Source organism: Nomascus leucogenys, unplaced genomic scaffold (assembly GCF_006542625.1).
Source record: "Nomascus leucogenys isolate Asia unplaced genomic scaffold, Asia_NLE_v1 Super-Scaffold_528, whole genome shotgun sequence".
Classification (NCBI taxonomy): Eukaryota; Metazoa; Chordata; class Mammalia; order Primates; family Hylobatidae; genus Nomascus; species Nomascus leucogenys.
In genome coordinates, this window is record NW_022095778.1 from 242852 (window position 1) to 263973 (window position 21122).

The 21122-nt window shown below is 42.9% G+C and overlaps 2 gene segments (V, D, J or C); both read left to right on the plus strand.

Moving 5' to 3' along the window:
- The first annotated feature begins 15421 nt into the window (after positions 1-15421).
- On the plus strand, positions 15422-16243 carry LOC115833666. The segment is given in 2 exon segments: positions 15422-15470; positions 15909-16243. Coding segments are annotated over 2 exon segments (384 nt in total).
- A 3100-nt stretch (positions 16244-19343) lies between these two features.
- LOC115833667 lies at positions 19344-20156 on the plus strand. The segment is given in 2 exon segments: positions 19344-19392; positions 19825-20156. Coding segments are annotated over 2 exon segments (381 nt in total).
- The last annotated feature ends 966 nt before the right edge of the window (positions 20157-21122 follow it).

Here is a 21122-nt window from a genome sequence, read left to right on the forward strand (position 1 = left end):
GAGCCCCTAAGGCAAGAATGAGGTGGAACATCTGGAACATCTGCTGTGAAGTGAATGGTGTCTTTTTAATTCATGCTGAGCCCTAATTGCTGAAAAGTGTAAGACATGGAATGGGGGGATTATGTGTGTCTTCCCTACACCAACATGATGCTCAGGAAGGAGGCTTCTTGTCTTCTCTTAGGATTCTTTTACTAACCAAGATTTTCCCTCTACTGCACAGTTCCCTTTCCTGATTGTCCCTCTCTTTGGGCAGAAGATGGCCCAAGCGCTTCATTTCTGAGTCTCAACATCTTACCCAAAGCCCTGGGACTAGGGTTGCTCTTTTCCTTAATGCTATTTTTGTTGGTTTGTTTTCTTGTAATCCTATAAGCAATAAAATAATCACTTTTTTCTTCTTAGATATCAAAGATGTTATCTTAGTTAATTACAGTGGTTCCCTTCAGAATGACAAATGAACTTTCACAATGATGTTAAGAGATGCAAATCCATGTGCTTTGGAAGTTGCATGAAGCTCTGTCTAGAACCAGTGCCAGGGCCTCTCCTAGAGTGCTCCCTGCAGCTGGCCCCACCGAGTCCCTCTGTGCTGTCATATCACCTACTGCCTTCTGTGCATGAGATATTCTGATAAGAATCCTGGTGGATGCTATTTGAGCCAGTGCCCACGCAACTCCCATGAAAGCTGAGGACCACAGGCCCCTGAAGACAATCACAGGTCTCTAGACTCATAGCTCATGACTGTCCTCTGCAGGCACAGCTTCTCCGCAGATGGCTGAGGGTTGTCACTGGCTGTGTCCTGCCTTGTGCATGACAACAGGAGACAGAGCAGGTCTGTAAGCAGCCCTGCAAGCCAGTTTCTGAGCAAGCCCTCCTGTGTGGGGCCCTCTTACCTGGACATAGGTGTGTAAAGCAGAAATGAAACTATAAGCTACCTACCCAACTGAATGAACTCCTCCTCTCAGCCAAGAATATACCAAAATCAACCGGAAATACAAGTACAGACCATGATGTGAACGGATGATTGGATATGTCTTAACTGACCATCCTCCCTTTAAAATTCAGGCACAAATGGCCAGCTTTTAATATTAAAATGGAGACCTTAAGACTGACAAAGCAAACTCTTTGTAGCAATAAGATACCAACATGACAGATACCAGGCCCTAGGAGAAACTAATTTTCCCAAAGATATTTGGATTTAATGTATTTGATAATTCTTCTGCAAAGCTGTTCCTTGTGGGAAAAATCCACATTCTGTAGTGAATCCTACCCCTTTTTGAGTCTCTTTCCTGAGCCAGAGAGATTTAACTAAGAGTTTGGCACCTTTAAAGTCAGCTAAGAAACTATTACAATCTATTCTCTCTGAAGCCTGCTACCTCGAGGCTTCATCTGCATGATGAAACCTTGGATCCAAAGCCCTTTTTCTAAACCCAGAAACTCCCTTCTGTTGATTACAGGTCATTAGATAAACTCTTTCAACCACCTATGAAATCTTTGAATCCACCTGTGACCTGGAAGTCCCCAAACCCCCCCCCCTTCAGGCTGTCCTGCCTTTCCATATCAAACTAATGTACTGCTTACACATATTGATTGATATCTTATGTCTCCCTAAAATGTGTAAAACCAAGCTGTAGCCTGACCACCTTGGGCACACTTTCTCAATACCTCTTGAGGCTGTTTCACTGATAGTCTTTAACTTTGAACAAATAAATTGCTGAATTGATTGAGACTTGTCTCAGATACTTATTGGTTTACAGGTGTCACTGGATACACTTACGAAAGTGAAGAGATTTATGACCTTGAGAAAAGGAGAAAGTCAGGAAGTGTGGAGACAGAGAGAGAGAGGGAGTTTTTGATGTATGTACAGGACCAACACTGAGACCTGGTTCTGTAATGGTGTAGTACTGAGTATCATCCTCAAATAATGAAGTTTTATTCCAAGAAGCCTATGCATGTGTCTTATTTGGGAAATAAAAGTATTTGGGAAATTTGCAGGTGTAAATTAAGGAGCTTGGAACAGGGAGATGATCTTAAGTTAATCAAGTGGGCCCTAAATGAGATCACAAGAGTCCTGAGGAAAAAAAAAAAAGAGGTAGGGAGACACTTAACCTAGACTGAAGAGGAGAAGGCAATGTGAACTCAGAGACAGAGATTGCAGTGATGTGTCCACAGCCAAGGAGAGTGGAAGCCACCGGAAGCTGGAAGAGCAAAATCAGACTCTTCTCTAGAGCTTCTGAAGGAGCTAGACCTGATGTCTCCGAGATCTTAGCCCATTGAAACTGATTCTGGACTTCTGGTTTCCAGAACTATGAGAGATTCCATTCTTGTTGTTTGAACCTGCCACATTTTTGAGAACTTGTTACAGTAGCCCGAGGACACTAACACAAATGGGGCTCCGGGAAAATCCAGACTAAAGGTGCTGTGGTGGTTTGCAATCTCCTTGATTAACTTTCTGATACTAGTCATAAATAGATTGGTGAAAAATTTTGTGATTGAAGAAATGTACATGAAACCTACAGTGTACAGACAGGCATCTCTTAGTGACAAGATAACTATTGATAATTTTACTTAAAAATGACTTCGTATCCTCGGTGTCACATTTCACACAGGAAGAAGGTGTTCATGAGAGCAGATGCTTGGTCAGCAGTTGTTGAAGCTGAATTTGGAATCTAGGTCTGTCTGACCTTAACTATGTTCCTCCCACAGAGCCACATTCATTCCATAGAGGAACCCACCACCTATAAAACCAGAGAAGAGACAAAGCCAGAAGTGCAGTGCAGGGTGGAGTTCTTTTTTTTTTTTTTTTTAGACGGAGTCTCGCTCTGTCACCCGAGCTGGAGTGCACTGGTGCGATCTCGGCTCACTGCAAGCTCAGGGTGGAATTCTTAATGCAGGCGCACTATGGCCCTTTGTCCTCATCATGCTGACACTAAGTTTAAACCCAGATCCTTCTACAGTTTTGTCTACAAAGCACAACTTGCTCAAAGACTTTACAAACACCAAGAACATTTCTTTCAGATATGGCAGCACGGTCACATCTTGCATGGCCCTGACGACATTTTGTCTCCTAGGCCGTCCCCATCACTCTGACTCAGTCCTTGCTTTTCAGATTGTGTCTTCTACAGCTAATGTCCCTCCGAATCTTAAAATAGCAAACCCATAGCCTCGTTCTCTTCCACATGCTGTGAGAGACGACCTCCAGGCTCTCAAATACCAAGATTGTACAAGATCTAACCCAGAGATTTACTCAAGACACTTTCTACATAAGAAGAATTCTGATGCTAGCTCTCCTCATAGAAAAATGTTCTCTGTCTTATGTTGAAATTGATAGCCAAAGACAACAACATAGAACTATTTGGGAGAACAGATGACAGTGATACACTCATGGAAGTAAAACACACCCCTTCCCCTTGCATTGCTTTCCTGTTGCTGCTGTAACAAATGACCACAACCTTACTTCTCCACACAACACAGGGGGATTAGCTTACGTTTCTGGAAGTCAGAAGTCTCAGTGAAGTAAAATCAAGGAGTAATAGGACTCTATTCATTCTGGAGGCTTCAAGAAAGGGAATCCAATATCCAGCTTCCCATTTTTCTGATGCTCCCACCTTCCTGGCTCCATGGTCCCTTCCTCCATCACTCCAACATCCCTTTCCATTGTCCCAGCTCCTCTCTGGCTGTGGCTCTCCTCCCTCCCTAGTATAAGGACCCTTTTGATTATGGTGGTCTCACCCAGATAATTCAGGATACTCTCCTGACCTCAAAATTCTTAACCATATCTGCCAAGTTATTTTTGACATATTCATAAGTAATAGTCATAGATTCCAGGCCGGGCACAGTGGCTCATGCCTGTAATCCCAGCACTTTGGGAGGCTGAGATGGGTGGATCACGAAGTCAGGAGATCGAGACCTCCCTGGCTAACACGGTGAAACCCTATCTCTACTACAAATACAAAAAATTAGCTGGGCATGTTGGCAGGCGCCTGTAGTCCCAGCTGCTCAGGAGGCTGAGGCAGGAGACTGGCGTGAACCCGGGAGGCGGAGCTTACAGTGAGCCGAGATTGTGCCACTGCACTCCAGCCTGGGCGATGGAGCAAGACTCCATCTCAAAAAAATTAAAAAAATAAAAATAAAAATCATAGATTCCAGATATTAGGACAATGATGTCTTTAGGGGGTGTATTATTCTTTCCATGAACAACTCTCATCATCCCCACAATGGTCTTGCCCTAAGGTAGAATAAAAATATCAGAATAGATTTTTGAGGCAATAGACCTAGATTTATTTGTCTGGGTCTATTTGAGGCAATAGACTCAGATTTATAAGGCAATAGACCTAGAAATAAAACCTGAGAGTCTAGTGCTCTCTGATGTGTGGATGTCAAATTCTGGGGGATTCTGATTCTCTGCTTTAAGTGCACTCCATGATGCACAGCCATTTATGGAGGAATTCTTTGTTTTTCTGACGAAGAAAAAAATGAATCTCTGCTAAAATCATATCTAAGAAAGATTGGGAAAGGGAATTTAAATATTTCTTAAATTTTCTGACTTTCTCTATGCATTAAAACATGAGAAGTGGCAATAATTCAAACCAAAAACACCCTCCAAGAATAAGGATTTTTCCAGTGCCTTAGGTTGGCTCCCCCAAGTGACAAGGATGACAAAAATTCACATGCAGGCAGTATATTTACTAAGTGCAGGAAACAAGCAAGTAAGCAAGGGAGGAGAGAAGGGACAGTGAAAGGTGCCTCAGCAAGGAGCCACCTCCAAGGGTGAGGAAAACTCAAGCCCACAAAGAAACACAGGAAAATTGCCTCTGTTATTCCACCTGAGAGGTGAGGGAGCTGGGGTATGTATACACCTCCCTTGTCATAACTGATTGATAGCTGTCCTTGGGGATGCTAATTCCAGGCCATGAGGTCTGCCTCCTTTGCAGGCAGAGCTGCCTTCCTCAGGTTCAGAGAGAGCACAGTGGGACAGCAAGCACCACAGAGAGTCAACTGAAGTAGAAACAATGGAAATGCCGAGGTGTAGGAACAATGGCTGCTAAAATTACAAAGAAAAAAAGTTCATTTGAATCCAGAAATGTATCTCTCTGAATATGGATACCTGGATGCTGCTAGGCTTTTTTGTAGCCATTTCCCTGAAATCCAGTCCCCTGGAAAAGCAACAGGTGGTTTGTGCACAGGCCGCAAAACCTTGGTCTGGCCACTCCTAGTCGTGTATTCAGATTCAAAATATTTTTTCATCTACATGGGCAGTGGCTTGGCAGGAGATGGAGACTATCTCTAAATGGATGTGACACCGGGGGGGCTGGCATCTGGGTCAGGATGATGTCCCCACTCACTGCTAAACAGAAAAAGAGGAAAGGATTATTGATACTGCACGGCAAGAACATGCACTGGATAGCAGCCACTCTCACTAAGGAGGGAGGGTTCATTGACCTGGCCTTTCCCCAGGGCCTCCCTCCACCTGCTATCCAGAAGGCCAAGCTGTAGGGAAGATGCATCTGAGACCCTGGAAACAGGCTGATGGGGGAGTACAGCTCAGAGGATTACCCAGGGAATGTGGGCTTTCTTATTCTACTTTGAAACAATTGATCATTTGAGCTTAGATTGATTGACGGTTTCAAGTTCATCCTAATCCAGGCTCCTACAGTTAGCGAGTGAAACAGATTTTCACTGAAGTAACCAGAACTGGCATCACTAGTCAGCTCTCCATGCTGGTGGACCATAAGAAATCATACCCAAAGGCAGGAAAGGGAATGGAATATGGGGATCCTCACGCCAAGAACAAGGTGCAGCCCATTTAGCCTCTGAGCATTAAAGAGACCCATAGCTCTGGATAATGGCAGATCTATGCGTGGCACAGCTATCATCTTTATGCATCTTCAGTGAATCGCTTTTCCTTATAATGCTAAAAACAGTGGCTTAAGTTTATTAGTAAGTTCTGTTGAATTTATTAAACATGCTTCCGATAAAGTCTTTTTATTTTCTTTTTTTAAAAAAAAAACACAATTTCACACAGAAACAGACATTGTTAGTATAGCCTAAAAACTTTCACACTCATCAAATTCTTTTGAGAGTAACTGAAAGTTCTAACAGCCTCACTTCTACAACTTTATTATGAATTTTCTGTCAAAAATGATGCTTTCCTATACACTCCTAATACAAGTTTACAATACATTATTGAATCTAGTCTTAGGTTCATTGAAAATTTTGAAAATTCACTCCAGAAATATGTTCTGTAACCGTATGTCTACCAAAGAGAAATGTATTCTCTCAAGGTAAATCTGCGCTGCCCAGGCCTCACCTGGGAACCTGGGGACACTGCCCCTGTGCTGAGTTACTAAGATGAGCAAGCCATGCAGCTGTGCCCAACCTGCCCCATCCCCTGCTGATTTGAATGTTCCCAGAGCACAGCTCCCTGCCCTGAAGTCTTTTTTATAGGCTGGTCACACCCTGAGCAGGAGTCAGTCCCAGTCAGGACACAGCATGGACATGAGGGTCCCCGCTCAGCTCCTGGGGCTCCTGCTGCTCTGGCTCCCAGGTAAGGAAGGAGAACACTAGGAATTTATTCAATGTGCTCAGTACTGGCTGGCTCTTCAGCGAAATCCTCTGACAACATGATTAATTGTAAGAATATTTGCTTTTGTTTCCAACCTCAGGTGCCAGATGTGACATCCAGATGACCCAGTCTCCATCCTCCCTGTCTGCATCTGTAGGAGACAGAGTCACCATCACTTGCTGGGCAAGTTGGGACATTAGCAATTATTTACATTAGCATCAGCAGAAACCAGGGAAAATTCCTAAGCTCCTGATCTACGCTGCAACTAGTTTGCAAAGTGGGACTCCCTCTCTGTTCAGTGGCAGTGGATCTGGCACAGATTTCACTCTCACCATCAGCAGTCTGCAGCCTGACAATTTTGCAACTTATTATTGTCAACATTATTACAGTACCCCTCCCACAGTGTTACAAGTCATAATATAAACCCCCAAGGAAGCAGATGTGTGAGGCTGGACTGCCCCAGATCCTCCTCCTGTTGCCTCTATTTGCCGAGAGCATTTCTCAAACTCAGTCAGGTTTGGAAAGTCATTGGGAGAAGTCTGTAGAGGGGGCAAGGGAGGCTCCTCTGAAACCTGAGCCTCTTTCACCCTCATCCCCAGCAGAAAAGACATCAGAATGCCTGCCCTGACTGATTAGAGAAAAGCATAGCCGGGCACGGTGGCTCATGCCTGTAATCCCAGCACTTTGGGAGGCTGAGGTGGGCGGATCACCAGGTCAGGAGATCGAGACCATCCTGGCTAACATGGTGAAACCCTGTCTCTACTAAAAATACAAAAAATGAGCCAGGCGTGGTGGTGGGCACCCGTAGTCCCAGCTACTCGGGAGGCTGAGGCAGTAGAATGGCATGAACCCAGGAGGTGGAGCTTGCAGTGAGCCGAGATAGTGCCACTGCACTCCAACTTGGGCGACAGAGCAAGACTCCTTCTCAAAAAAAAAAGAAAAAAAAAAAAAGAGTAAGTCCACCTGAGGAGTCTGTGTTACGGTATAATTGGAATTCATACAGCAAAAAAGAAGCTATTCTCGATATTCCAAGGAGAAATTCTTCAAACTGGATAAATTAGAGTCTATACCAGTCTTTCCGAAGCCTATGGTATGTTATTCATGAAGCAGCTACTAGAGACAGGGGATTCTCAGGTGCTCCTCCAGAAGCCAGAGTGCACCTGCCCCTGGTGGTATGAGCTGAATACCATGTGATGATCCTTAGACCTGTCTGGGAAGCCCAGGGCTGGGGGTGCTGATGCTCTCAGCTGCCTGCAGCCCATCTCTAGGTGATTCTCCATTCCACACCCAACTGCATGTGTTTTACTTCAGGTGTCAGTGTACATGAATCCACCACCCTGACTTCCACGTTTCATGGGAGCGCCTCTCGTTGAACAACTCTAAAGAAACCATAGAGAGAAAAGGGGTTTTGGAAAATGTGCTCCCAGAAGTCATAGTAATGATCTGGAATTGACAGCTGACTGGCCAGTAAGGTGGCTCTTTCCACAAAGCTTAATATTTTGCCAGTTACGAATTGTCCCAGAATACACGCGAATGTGCTTTCAAGTATTACCAGTTTGGGGTCATAGTAAGAAAACTTTATTAAGTCACAGATAAAATGGGAAAATCAGGAAATTGCACGAAATATACAATAAGGCTGTGTGTGATGGCTCAGGCCTGTAATCCTGTCATAGTTAATAATGAGTGTCAGCTTGATTAGATTAAAGGATGTAAGTATTGTTCCTGGCTGTGTCTTTGAGGGTGTTGCCAAAGGAGATTAATATTTGAGTCAGTAGGCTGGGGAAGGCAGACCCCACTCCCCCCACTTAATCTATGGGCACCAACTAATCAGCTGCCAGTGAATATAAAGAAGGCAGAAAAAGGTGAAAAAGTGAGTCTGGCCCAGCCTCCCAGCCTACATCTCTCTCCCATACAGGATGCTTCCTGCCCTCGAACACTGGACTCCAAGTTCATCAGTTTTGAGACTCGAGCTAGCTCTCCTTCCTCCTCAAGCCTGCAGATATCCTATTGTGGGACTTTGTGATTCTGTAAGTTAATACATAGTAAACTTATATATATATATATAACACACACACACACACACACATCCTATTAGTTCTGTCCCTCTAGAGAACCCTCACTAATACAGATTTTGGTACCAGGAGTGGTTCTACAGGAACAGAATATTAAGGATGGATTTCTTCCGTTGGTTTTGGGGTTTCTGGAGTTGGCTGCTAAATATGATTAGACCCCAAAATGCTAAGGACTCCACTGCTAATAGTATGGAGAATACTGATAGTCCTTGGCATGAACAGTTTAGAGAGTTATGAAAAATAAATGTATTTGACACTCCTGAATCATCGCTCCTGAGAGGTAAGGAGTTTAGTGACTCTATACTTAATATCCTTCACAAATGCCTTGCAAAATAGCTTTGTGTGGGCAGCACCTGCATCTTTCAAGAGCCCTGTAATGGCTCTTCTCTCTATGTCAGATCTAACGGTGAGAACTGCAGTCACTCAATTATAAAATTTAAATACAACTGAGAATAACTGGATCCTAAGGTGGCGGGGGCCAAGTGGTGGCACTCAACCCTCAAAGGCATGGTGGGGATAGCTACAGTAATGGACAGAAGAGACAAAGCAGCAATCTGAATAGCCTGACTCATGGAGAGCTCTGGCATTGCTAATTAATCACGGTGTTCCTAGACGTGAAATTGATACGAAGCCATTTGCATTCCTACTTAATTTATATAACGTGAAAATTTCTAGGTCAAAGGAACAAAATAGTCATTGGAATTATAAAAACAGAGACTCATGGCCCCTCAATTTCCAGACTTGAGCCAGTTTACAGACCCAGAACCCCTTGAATGAAGGGGAGGTTGGGTCCCCTTGAGGAAGGACCCCACAACATTACCGACAATTTATGCAGTTAATCTTTCTCCCATGATTCTCCAAAGAGTCCCCTGGCCTTTTACCAGGGTACCTGCAGTGGGGAAAGAGAAATGATGGTTTGACTGGATGGTCAGCCACTTAAAAGTAGCACGATTGGAAATTTGATGACAAAGAAATTTGGGGAAGAGGTTTGGAGATGTACCTCTCTGAGTGGTCAAAAGCTGTGAAGATATTTGTATCCCATGTGAGTGTTCACCAACAAGTGATCTCAGCAGAGGAGGATTTTGATAATCGAGTGGATAAGATAACCCATTCTCTGGACTCACCTTCTTTCCCCAGACACCTGTCATCTCGCCCAATGAGTCCATGAACACAGTGGCAATGTTGGCAGGAGTGGAGGCTATGCATGGATTCAGCAATGTGGATTTCCACTCACCAAGGCTGACCTGGCTATGGCCACTGCTGAGTGCCCAATTTGACGGCAGAAGAGAACAACACTGAGCCCTTTGTATGGCACCAATCCCCGAGGTGGTTGTCCAGCTACCAGGTGGCAGGTTGATTATACTGGGCTTCTTCCATCATGGAAAGGGCAGAGTTTTGTCCTCACTGGAATAGAGACTCACAGCACACTTGGTTTTCCTACCTGCACACAATGCTTCTGCCAAGACTACCATTAATGGACTCAGTGAATGCCTTATCCACCATCACGGTATTCCACACAGCATTGCCTCTGACCAAGGCACTCACTTACAGCTAAAGAAGTGGGGCAGTGGGCTCATGCTCATGGAATTTACTGGTCTTACCATGTTCTCCATCATCCTCAAGTAGCTGAATTGATAGAACGGTGGAATGGCCTTTTAAAGTCACAATTACAATGTCAACTAGCTTACAATACATTGCAGGGCTGGGCAACGTAGTCCAGAAGGCCATGTATGCTCTGAATCAGTCCCCAAAATGTGGTACTGTTTCTCCCATAGCCAGGATTCACAGGTCCAGGAATCAAGGGGAAGAAGTGAAAGTGGTACCACTCTCTATCATCCCTAGTGATCCACTAGCAAAAATTTTGCTTCCTATTCCCACGACATTACGTTCTCCTGGCCTAGACATCTTAGTTCCAGAGGGAGGAATGCTGCCACCAAGAGACAAAATAACGATTCCATTAAAATGAAAGTTAAGATTGCCCCCTGGACACTTTGGAATCCTGAAGTCAGTCCACTACTCCACAAGGAAAGTGAGGAAGAGTATGAGTGGAATACAGGAGTTCCACTAAGGTGTCTCTTGGTATTTTCAAGCACTGTAAGTAAGGTCAATGGGAAACTACAACAGCCTGATCCAGGTAAGACTGCAAATGGTCCAGATCCTTCCAGGGTCATGACCTGCTGAGGTGCTTCCTGAAGGCAAAGGGAATACAGAATAAATAGTGGAAGAAGGTAGTCATCAATACCACCTACGACCATGTAACCGGCTGCAGAAATGAGGACTGGAACTGTCATGATTATTTCTTCCTTTCTTAAAAACATGCTTGTGCATGTATACACTTGTACTAAGAAAATATCTTGATTTCATTTCCTTTTTCTTTATCAGATGACATAAGAGTTATTGACTTCATATCAGCATTTAAGCATTGTTCACTTTATGTAGTAGTATTTGGGTTGGGGATTGGTGCGTTTCCAGTTGTAGAAAGGATAGTCGTATTATGTTGGGGTAATTATGAACTTACTATTGTCTTTATTTTAAGATTATGTATGATTTCAGAAGATGCGTATGGGTTCAAAGTGATGAGCAGTGGGCTTGTGATGGTTAATAGAGTGTCAACTTGATTGTATTGAAGGATGTAAAGTATTGATCCTGGGTGTGTCTCCGAGGGTGTTGTCAAAAGAGATTAAAATTTGAGTCAGTGGGCTGGGAAAGGCAGACCCATCCTTTACTTGTGTGGGCACAATCCAATCAGCTGCCAACACAGATAGACTATAAGGAGGCAGAAAAATGTGAAAAGAGAGACTGGCCTCGCCTCCCAGCCTTCATCTTTCTCCTGTACTGGATGCTTCTGCCCCTCAAACACGGACTCCAAGTTCTTCAGTTTTGGAACTCTGGCTGGCTCTCCTTGCTCCGCAGCCGGCAGACGGCCTATTGTGAGATCTTGTGATTGTGTCAGTTAATACTTAATAAACTTCCTGTGTTAGCCAGTGACATCTAGAGGGACAGAACTAACAGGAGAGATATATATTTACATATACCTAAACACACACACACACTAAAACATATATATACGAGAGTTTATTAAGTATTAACTTACAGGATCACAAGGTGCGCAATAGCTTGTCTGCAAACCTGAGGAGCAAGGAGAGACTGTCCAAGTCTCCAAACTGAAGAACTTGGAGTCTGATGTTGATGGCAGGAAGCATCCAGCACAGGAGAAACATGTAGGCTGGGAGTCTAGGCAATTTTCTGTTTTTCACATTTTTCTGCCTGCTTTATATTCGCTGGCATTGGATTAGATTGCGCCCACGAGATTACGGGTGGATCTACCTTTCCCAGCCCACTGACTCAGATGTTAATCTCTTTTGGCAACACCCTCATAGACACAACCAGGATCAATACTTTGTATCCTTCAATTCTATCAAGTTGACACCCAGTATTAACCATCACAATCTCCTTCATATATATACATATATATATGTGTATGTGTATGTGTATGTGTATGTGTATGTGTGTGTGTGTGTATATATATATATATATCTTTAATTCTGTCCCTCTATAGAACGCTGACTAGTATACCTTCTCTCTTGATGACCCATTTCTTTTATTTTAGGTCTTTTAGTTCTCCTGGGTTTCCTACCCTCCTCTCTTCCCATTCCCTTGTGAAGGGCATATAAGCATGTGGAATTCAATATGTATTTCAGTAACAAGTCTCTTGTGATTTTTCTTCTGTGTTTTAAATAATTTTTTTGCCTCTTTCTTCTATTAATTTGTGTTTTGTCCATTCATTTTCTACACACCATTAGAGGGCAAATAGGAAGTTTCTCTTTTTCCCTCTAAACAAGTAAGTTCCTCAAAATTCGGGCCCCTGAATAGGCAGCAGGAGGGTGTGTGCAGAGGCTCTGCCACAGTGATTTGACCACTGCTAGTCAGGCATCAGTAATACTCCTCAGAACCCCAGGCTGAAGCCCACTGATGCTGATGCAGTTCAAGCCACTTCCTCTGCGACTGCACCAGGCTGAGATGCCTTGGCACCTGTTAAAGGTGTGAGATATAATGGGTGCAAATCTGTGTTCAGTGTTGTTCAAATCCAAGTGATTTCCCCATGTACATGGTTATTTGCTTAATAGGAGATGTCCTGGATGAGAGACAGGAGGCTGGCGTCTGGGTAAGGATGATGTTCCCTCACTGGTAAAGAGTAAAAGAGGAAAGTGGCATTGATAGTGCAAGGCAAGGTCATGCCCTCAGCAGCAGCTGCCCTCACTAGGACAGAGGACTCACTGTCCTGGTCTTTCCCAAGCTCTCCCTGTCACCTGCACTCCAGGTTCAGCGGAGCTGCTCCTGAGCCCCCAGGATCATGCTGGTGGGCAGTGCAGCTCAGACCATTACTCAGGGTATATGATCTTGGTCTTTTTTATTTTGGAGACAATTGATCTCTGGATAATTTCAAATTTATCCTAATCCATGCTTTTATAATTGGAGGAAGAAAGAAGTGACATTTTTATTTTTGAAGTAATCAAATCTGACATCACTAGTCAGCCCTTCATGCTGATGAATCCTGGGAAGAAATAACCAATGACATAAAAAGGAACAGAAAATGGAGGCCCCAAACCAAAAATAAGATGCATTCCATAAAACCCCTGGCATTAGAGAGGCCCATAGGCTTGGATAATTGTAGATCTGTGAGCAATACACATTTTGAGGACTTAGGGTATCATCTTTGTGCATCTGCAGGGAATTGCTTGAACGTACAGCGATAATAATAATGGATTAAAGTCACTCCAAAATACATTTAAATGTATTTTAAAATACATTTAAAACATATCTTGATAAATTTCCCTTTAAAAAAAGAAAAAAAACAATTTAACGGAAATATTGCATGTATACCACAAAGTATTCCAATTCCTTTCAGAGTATATCGAATACTTGATGATGGAGCCCTCTAAAACTTTACTGAGCTTCTTACAGACAAGAACACTCTCCTAAATAATCCCCATACACCAATGGAATACATTATTTCCTCAGGTACTCATTAGTATTTCAAATTTTGAGAAGTATCAAAAAATATGCTTTGTTACAAAATGGTTTCCAGAAAGAAATACATTATTTACAGATATATCACAGTGGTAGCCTTCTTAACAGTTTATTATTAAGTATCATAGGAAATAGCAAACTTATCTTAAATTCAAACATCTTAAAGAATACTTTGCAAAAATAATATGTTCAAGAATTGGCTTTTAGTAAAAGAAAAACTGTCATTCACTTTCTTGCAATTCAAATTCCCGCATTGGATAATGGATACAACTGATTCTTCATTTAACACCCTTTCAGGATAATTATGTAAAACTTGCTATAAGATGGACCATCTCGTTCCACTTTAGTTAGGCTGATTGTGTTTTGTGTTTTCTTTTTCTTTTCCTTCAGCCTCTGATGTTTCTTTTTTTCACTATTATGATTAATTAGGGCTCTGACTTTTTGAAGACTAAGAAGCAGATTAGAATTGGTTAATGACATAAGTAAAGAAAAGTCACATACATTAAAGTTACTAAATTTAATGAGATAAGAGTAAATAAAATTGAGATAGTAAAATATGAGCCTTTATCCTAATCCATCCTCTTAAGTACAATTTAATCTCCTTAACCCACATTATTGCAATGGGGTTCAGTATTAAAAGGTCAATATTGTTGGTTTTTCAATTATCTTTTCCAATCTTGTAAAAAATGTTATTTTCTTAGATTTCCCAGAAGATATTTAAACCGAGATTTCCTCTGGCATGCTACCTAGAATATAATTTGTTTGTGTTCTTGGGCAATTAATTATGAATTTCTGTTAAATTTCCCATGATTACATAGCCTTTCAATTACAATTTAGTCTTTCCATTGTTCCCATACCTTTTTTCCAGAAAAGTGACTGTCCTTGTGACGGTATTTGGTATCAGCACCATTATTCAGGAACTGTTCAATTAAATATTAAGCTCATCAATAACAAATGTAAAAAAGTGAGATTGTTTCCCCTTGTAATGATCAGCTGTGGAGCAGACTCGCATTCCTGAGTCTTTTCAGGAAACCGTGAAAATGTCAGTTTCAGGTCCAGGTTACCCTGAGACATAAAACTGTAGATGCATTCCTTGCTCTTCTCACATAGACAATTTCCTTCTCAACTGCAGATCACAGCTGTGGCTGCACCACATCCAGGCTGGTGTACACAGAGGTCTCACTCAGAGTTGGTAAGAACCCAGAAGCCCTGCTAGAACCTGATCCCACATGACCAGGGAGATTGTGTGGGAAGAGTTTTCCTAAGCACCACTCAGACAAACATCATGGAATGTGATTTCTTACTTGTTCTGTATCATTAACCTACGAAATTCTTTCCTATGAGAGCCTGCTGGTTAATCTTGTATATGTGAGATGATTTTGTTAGGATATATCCCAGATTAAACAGTTGGTCACCAGGAATTTTATATTCACTGCCTGAGGCATAACAATCTTGTCCCCTCTCCTCTTACTTATGCTAAGCTCTTGTGTCTAAATGTAGAGACCCACATCATTGTCCCTGTGAGGCCTTTGGTCAGAGTGCTCTTATGGGGCTCACTCACCAGTTTCCAGGATAGGGTTGATTCTAACACTTGCTTTGAACAATGTTGACCAGTTATCCTGGAAACAGCAAATACCAGGCAACACTTGATCTGGCTCACGAGCACTTTTTATTTGCAGGCTCTCTTGTGAGTCTGAGATAAAAGCTCAGCTCTAACCTTGCCTTGACTCATCAGGACTCCTCAGATCACCTTCTCACTATGAGGCTCCCTGCTCAGCTCCTGGGGCTGCTAATGCTCTAGGTCCCTGGTAAGGATAGGATTAAAATAAGGTGGTAAAATGGGGTGGGAGTGTGAGATCTGCGGGCTCCACAGCTTCCTATATATATTTCAACCATGTGTTACAGGCACATAGTCTGTGCTCCATGATAGATAATTCATTCATTTTTCTCAAGAATAATCAGGAGGCCAGGCGCGGTGGCTCACGCTTGTAATCCCAGCACTTTGGGAGGCCGAGGCAGGCGGATCACGAGGTCAGGAACAAGTACCAGTGCTATGATTAAGATCTTGAAAATAGAGGGTTCCCTCCTGGCTAGTAAATAATGGGTTCCTTCTAGAAAGTCTACCTTTCATGATATAAATCAAAACTTGAAAAAATATGGAACTGTAAATCAATACCTTAAGGGAAATCATGAAAGTTGCTCAAAATGTGTCTATATAACCTTGCAAATCTCTGTTGTTATTTCAGGATCCACTGACGATATTGTGATGACTCAGACTCCACTCTTCCTGTCCATCACCCTTGGAGAGCCAGCCTCCATCTCCTGCAGATCTAGTCAGAGCCTCTTTTATAGTGATGACCAAAACATCTATTTGGATTGGTACCTGCAGAAGCCAGGCCAGTCTCCACAGCTCCTGATCTATTTTGTTTCCTACCGGGCCTCTGGAGTCCCAGACAGGTTCAGTGGCAGTGGATCAGGCACTGATTTCATACTGAAAATCAGCAGGTTGGAGGCTGAGGATGTTGGGGTTTATTACTGCATGCAACGTATAGAGTTTCCTTCCACAATGGTACAGCCCTGAACAGAAACCTCCCTGCTGTGGTGTCCCAGCTGCTCACATGCACTGCTTGTCTGGGGAGCAGGTCAGCAGGGTCTCTGAGTCTGCAGAAGAGGAGGCTGTTGGAGAATACAGGGCAGAGTTTGCTGCTGAGGACTCTGCCTGGGACGACAAGTGCATGCCACTAAACATGGCTAATTTTTCTATTTTTTGGTAGAGTCTGTGCTTCACCATGATGCCCAGCCTGTCATCAAAATCATGGGCTCAAGCCACCCACCTGACTTGGTCTCCCAACGTGCTGGGAGTACAGCGTGAGCCATTGCAGCAGGTCAGCACCCCTGTTTATGTTCCTGTCACCTGCCACAGCCTTGACTCTCATAATCAACAGGAAAATGAAGACATTCTAGGGCCCTGTGAGTAAAAAATTGGGACGATAAGGAAAGGAAAATGGAAGCTCATCTGAATCCTCCTTCCTTGCCTACATTTGTTTAAATTTATTGAGCAAAAGGGCCAGACTACTGATCATTTCTGGCAAAACATGTTGAGTACATTTTAGGGTTTAACAGTTTTGGGTACCTTTCAAAGAAAATATTTGGTTATATGTAAAATTGGTATTTTCCCATTTTTTAAACTCCTGCTTCTCCTGTTTGCCATTCTTCTCCACTCAATGAGACAGTGGAGACAGGATTCTCCACTAATTCTCCTCTGGCAGAGCTAGCTGAGGACAATCAGTAAGATCTTGGTTGTGAGTGTCAAATAGATTTTGTAATTTCATAGGAGACGCAAGTTCCTAATACTAAAACTCTTTGATTACAATTACCTCTTGCTGATAGAAAAAGGGAGTTCTTGAAATTTCAAAGGTTGGTTTTAAAAATAAAATGCATATACTGGAAGATACAGTATAATAAAGATGTAGTATTTTCCATGGATCACGGAGAAAATACAGGATGAGGTAGACGGTTTTATTTTCCAAAGTTCAGAATTTGAGTTTGGGCAGACTGCAGGAATGGGAACATGAAGAGAACACAGGAGAGGTCATCTATTGTTCAATTAAACTGCCCTTGATTATGGGCGGTGGGGATGTGGCTGGTGGTGGTGATGGCAGTTGATGATGTGGATCCAAAAAGGGGCCAAATATGTTACTTGTGAAGAACCACAGAGTTGAAGGCACTGCTGCCTGGTTTCCTGGGTGGAGCCTGTGCCACTGGGAGTCTCACAGGAAAGTAATGTCGAGAGTAGGGCTTTAGGTCTGTAATCACCAAAGGTTTAGTGAAGTCCCTGTACAAGGAGACCTGAAGTCATGTCAAATCACAGCAACCAAGTGGAGCTTCTGAAACTTATTCTATCCTTAGAGGAGGTCTAGCAGAGACCACTGTTTGGGTCTGGGAGATGGCAGAAGTGCTGACGTGCTGAGCAGAAGGCCCAGCAAGATGTAAACCAGCAGGTTTAGATAAATGACAATTTTGATATTAAGTTGTCATAAAAAACAATGAAAGGTTTTGAAATAAGTAAATATATTATTTGTACACAATATGATAATTACCTAAAAATAAATTTAATTTTTATATTCTAGTGGTAATGGTATAGAAAAATGTAAGATTTGTATATATTGAGTAAAAATAATGCTCCAAAAATATTAATGAATTATTCATGGGCATCTCAGTTACCTGTCATGAGGTGATATGATTAAAGAAATGTTTATATTAAAAGGACAAAATATCTTTTTTCTGGTTAAAAAATTGAATCACATCAGAAACGATTGTCTAAGATGACGGATCCCATGGTGAGTTAATTTAAAATTGCATTTTTTTTTTTTTGAGATGGAGTCTCACTCTGTCTCCCAGGCTGGAGTGCAGTGGTGTGGTCTCTGCTCACTGCAAGCTCTGCCTTCCAGGTTCATGCCATTCTCCTGCCTCAGCCTCCCGAGTAGATGGGACTGCAGGCACCCGCCACCACGCCCGGGTAATTTTTTTGTACTTTTAGTAGAGACAGGGTTTCACTGTGCTAGCCAGGATGGTCTCGATCTCCTGACCTCGTGATCCACCCGCCTCAGACTCCCAAAGTGCTGGGATTACAGCCGTAAGCCACTGCACCCAGCCTAAAATAGTATTTTTAAGCAGAAATGCCACCAAAAAAAGCATGGAATTTAGCAAGGAATTTGTCACACATACCAAGAATGTGTACTTTTTACTTTTCCATTTACGAGTGAGAATACACATCCAACCCAAATATCTATTGATTTCACTCTCACAATCACCAGTGTGGAGACTAAAGGTAGTGCAATTTAAATTACATTCTTAACCAAAAAGTACCAAAACAAAAAAAAGATGATTTATAGAAAATAGTTTGCAAAATAAAGAATGACATGTCTGTAGAAGGTCTTCACAAGTGGGGACTCACATCTAACCAAAATTGTAGGGATTTCACCATCACAAACATTACTTTGGAGCCTGAAGATGCTGCACAGCCTCCTGTGAGCAACACACCGTTTGGGAGCCTGCACAGTGTGATGGCCCAAACACAGCTCTCCCAAGGAAGCTCAGCCTGTCAGTGCAGAAGGAGAGGTTGTGGTGCCAGGGAATGTGTCCACAGTGGGTAGAGTCAGGTGGGCTCAGGCAGTTGGTTAGAGAGTCTTTGAGGAAGAAGGCATGGGGCCTCAGTCACAAGTACATGCTCCTCTTCTGTGTGAACAGGGGCCAGGTCTCTCCAGGGCACCTTCCAGAGCCTCTTCATTCCTAACTACTTTGGGCGCACAAGCCCCACAGACCCTCCGGTGTTGGCTGCCACATTGTCCCTGGAGCAGCCACTAAAGTTTCCTGCTGTCCTCATGGCTGCAGGGATGCTCAGCCACGTCACTGGGAGGAGATCCTAGTGTGTCCTGTCCTTACCTGCTACAGGCATACTTGATTTGAACTACGTTTGTTTTGCTCCATTGAACATTTTATGTCACATTGTTCACAGTACAGATATACCCGCTACACCATAGACCCTTTCCACACTGCTGCACCCACCAGATGATTTGCATATTGTCCCATAGGGAGGACCTTCCCTTGTGAGTCTGAGATGAAAGCTCAGCTCTAACCTTGCCTTGACTGATCAGGACTCCTCAGTTCACCTTCTCACAATGAGGTTCCCTGCTCAGCTCCTGGGGCTGCTAATGCTCTGGGTCCCTGGTAAAGACAGAAGTGAAATGAGGTGGTAAAATGGGGCTGGATGGTGAGATCTGGGGGGCTCCACAACTTCCCATATTTATTTCAACCATGTGTTAGAGCCACATGGTCTATGCTCCAAGATAGAAAATTCATATTTTGATCTTAAGAATAAACAGGATTCATCTCCAAGGAAAAATGGCCACTGCTCTGATTCAGATCTTGAAAATAAAGAGGGAATGTGTCCACAGCATGTGGAGTCAGGTGGGTGCAGGCAGCTGGCTGGGAAGTTCCCTGCTGGCTGGTAAATAATGGGCTTATTTTGGAAGTCTACCTTTTATGATATAAGTTAAAACTTGAAAATACAAGTAACTGTAAATCAGTATAATAAAGGAAATCATGAAAGTTGCTCACAGTGTGTCTATATAACCTTGCACTTCTCTGTTATTATTTCAGGACCAAGTGGGGATATTGTGATGATCCAGACTCCACTCTCCTTGCCTGTCACCACTGGAGAACCAGTCCCCATCTCCTGCAGGTCTAGTCAGAGCCTCTTGCCCAATGATGGATACACCTATTTGTATTGGTTCCTGCAGAAGCCAGGCCAGTCTCCACAGCTCCTGATCTATTTTGTTTCCTACCGGGCCTCTGGAATCCCAGACAGGTTCAGTAGCAGTGGGTCAGGCACTGATTTCGCACTGAAAGTCAGCAGAGTGGGGGCTGAGGATACTGGGGTTTATTACTGCGTGCAAGCTCCACAGTTTCCTTCCACAGTGCTACAGCCCTGAACAGAAACCTTCCTTCTGGGGTGTCCCAGCTGCTCACATGCACTGCTTGTCTGGGGAGCAGGTCAGCAGGGTCTCTGAGTCTGCAGAAGAGGAGGCTGCTGGAAAATACAAGGCAGAGTTTGCTGCTAAGGTCTCTGGCCCCTGGGAGCCTCAACTGTGCCTAAGTCCCACATGTTAAGGCCCCATCAGCTGCCGCAGGTGGCCACGTGCTCAGGAAGCAACCAGCTCTGATGAAGGTGAGTCAATGAAAGCTCATCCTCACCATCCCTCTCTTGCACACATTTTTCGAGTCCATTTATTTGGCAGAACAATCAGATCATGGATGCAGGTTAGTGGTAACTCCAGTGAAATACATGTTAGAAATGGCTGGTTCAGGGATAGCTTTATACATGATAACACCCGGTCATACTGGGAAATTGCTATCTTCCCACTTTCCAAACTTTCTCCTTTACCACTCATATGAAACTGCCCTCTCTAGTATTATGGTAGAAAAAGCATTCTGCACCAGCTATTTTCACGGGAGTATGGCCAAGAATAATCCTCCTCTAAGGATAGAATAAGTTTCAGAAGCTCTGCTTGGCTGCTGTGACTTGACTAGAACTGAATAATTATTTTTACTACTTAAAACCCAGGGCAGATATAAATCTTAATACCAAAATAGTTTGATTTGCCTCAATTACCTTTTGCTGACTGAAAATAGAGTTCTTCCAATTCCAAACGTGGGCTTTGAAAATAGACAAAATAATTCAGATGGAGAACATAAAGTTTACATAATGTACCACAGGAACAATGCAGAATTATATGAGATTTTTATTTCCTTCTCAAATTCTTAGAATTTTAAAAATATTTTACTGACATAGCATTTTAAAGAGAAAATATTTCATGCTATGTTGTCATAAGAAAAATGATCCAAAGAATGAATAAATGCATTATTTTTTATGATACTATTCCTGAAAATAAATCTGA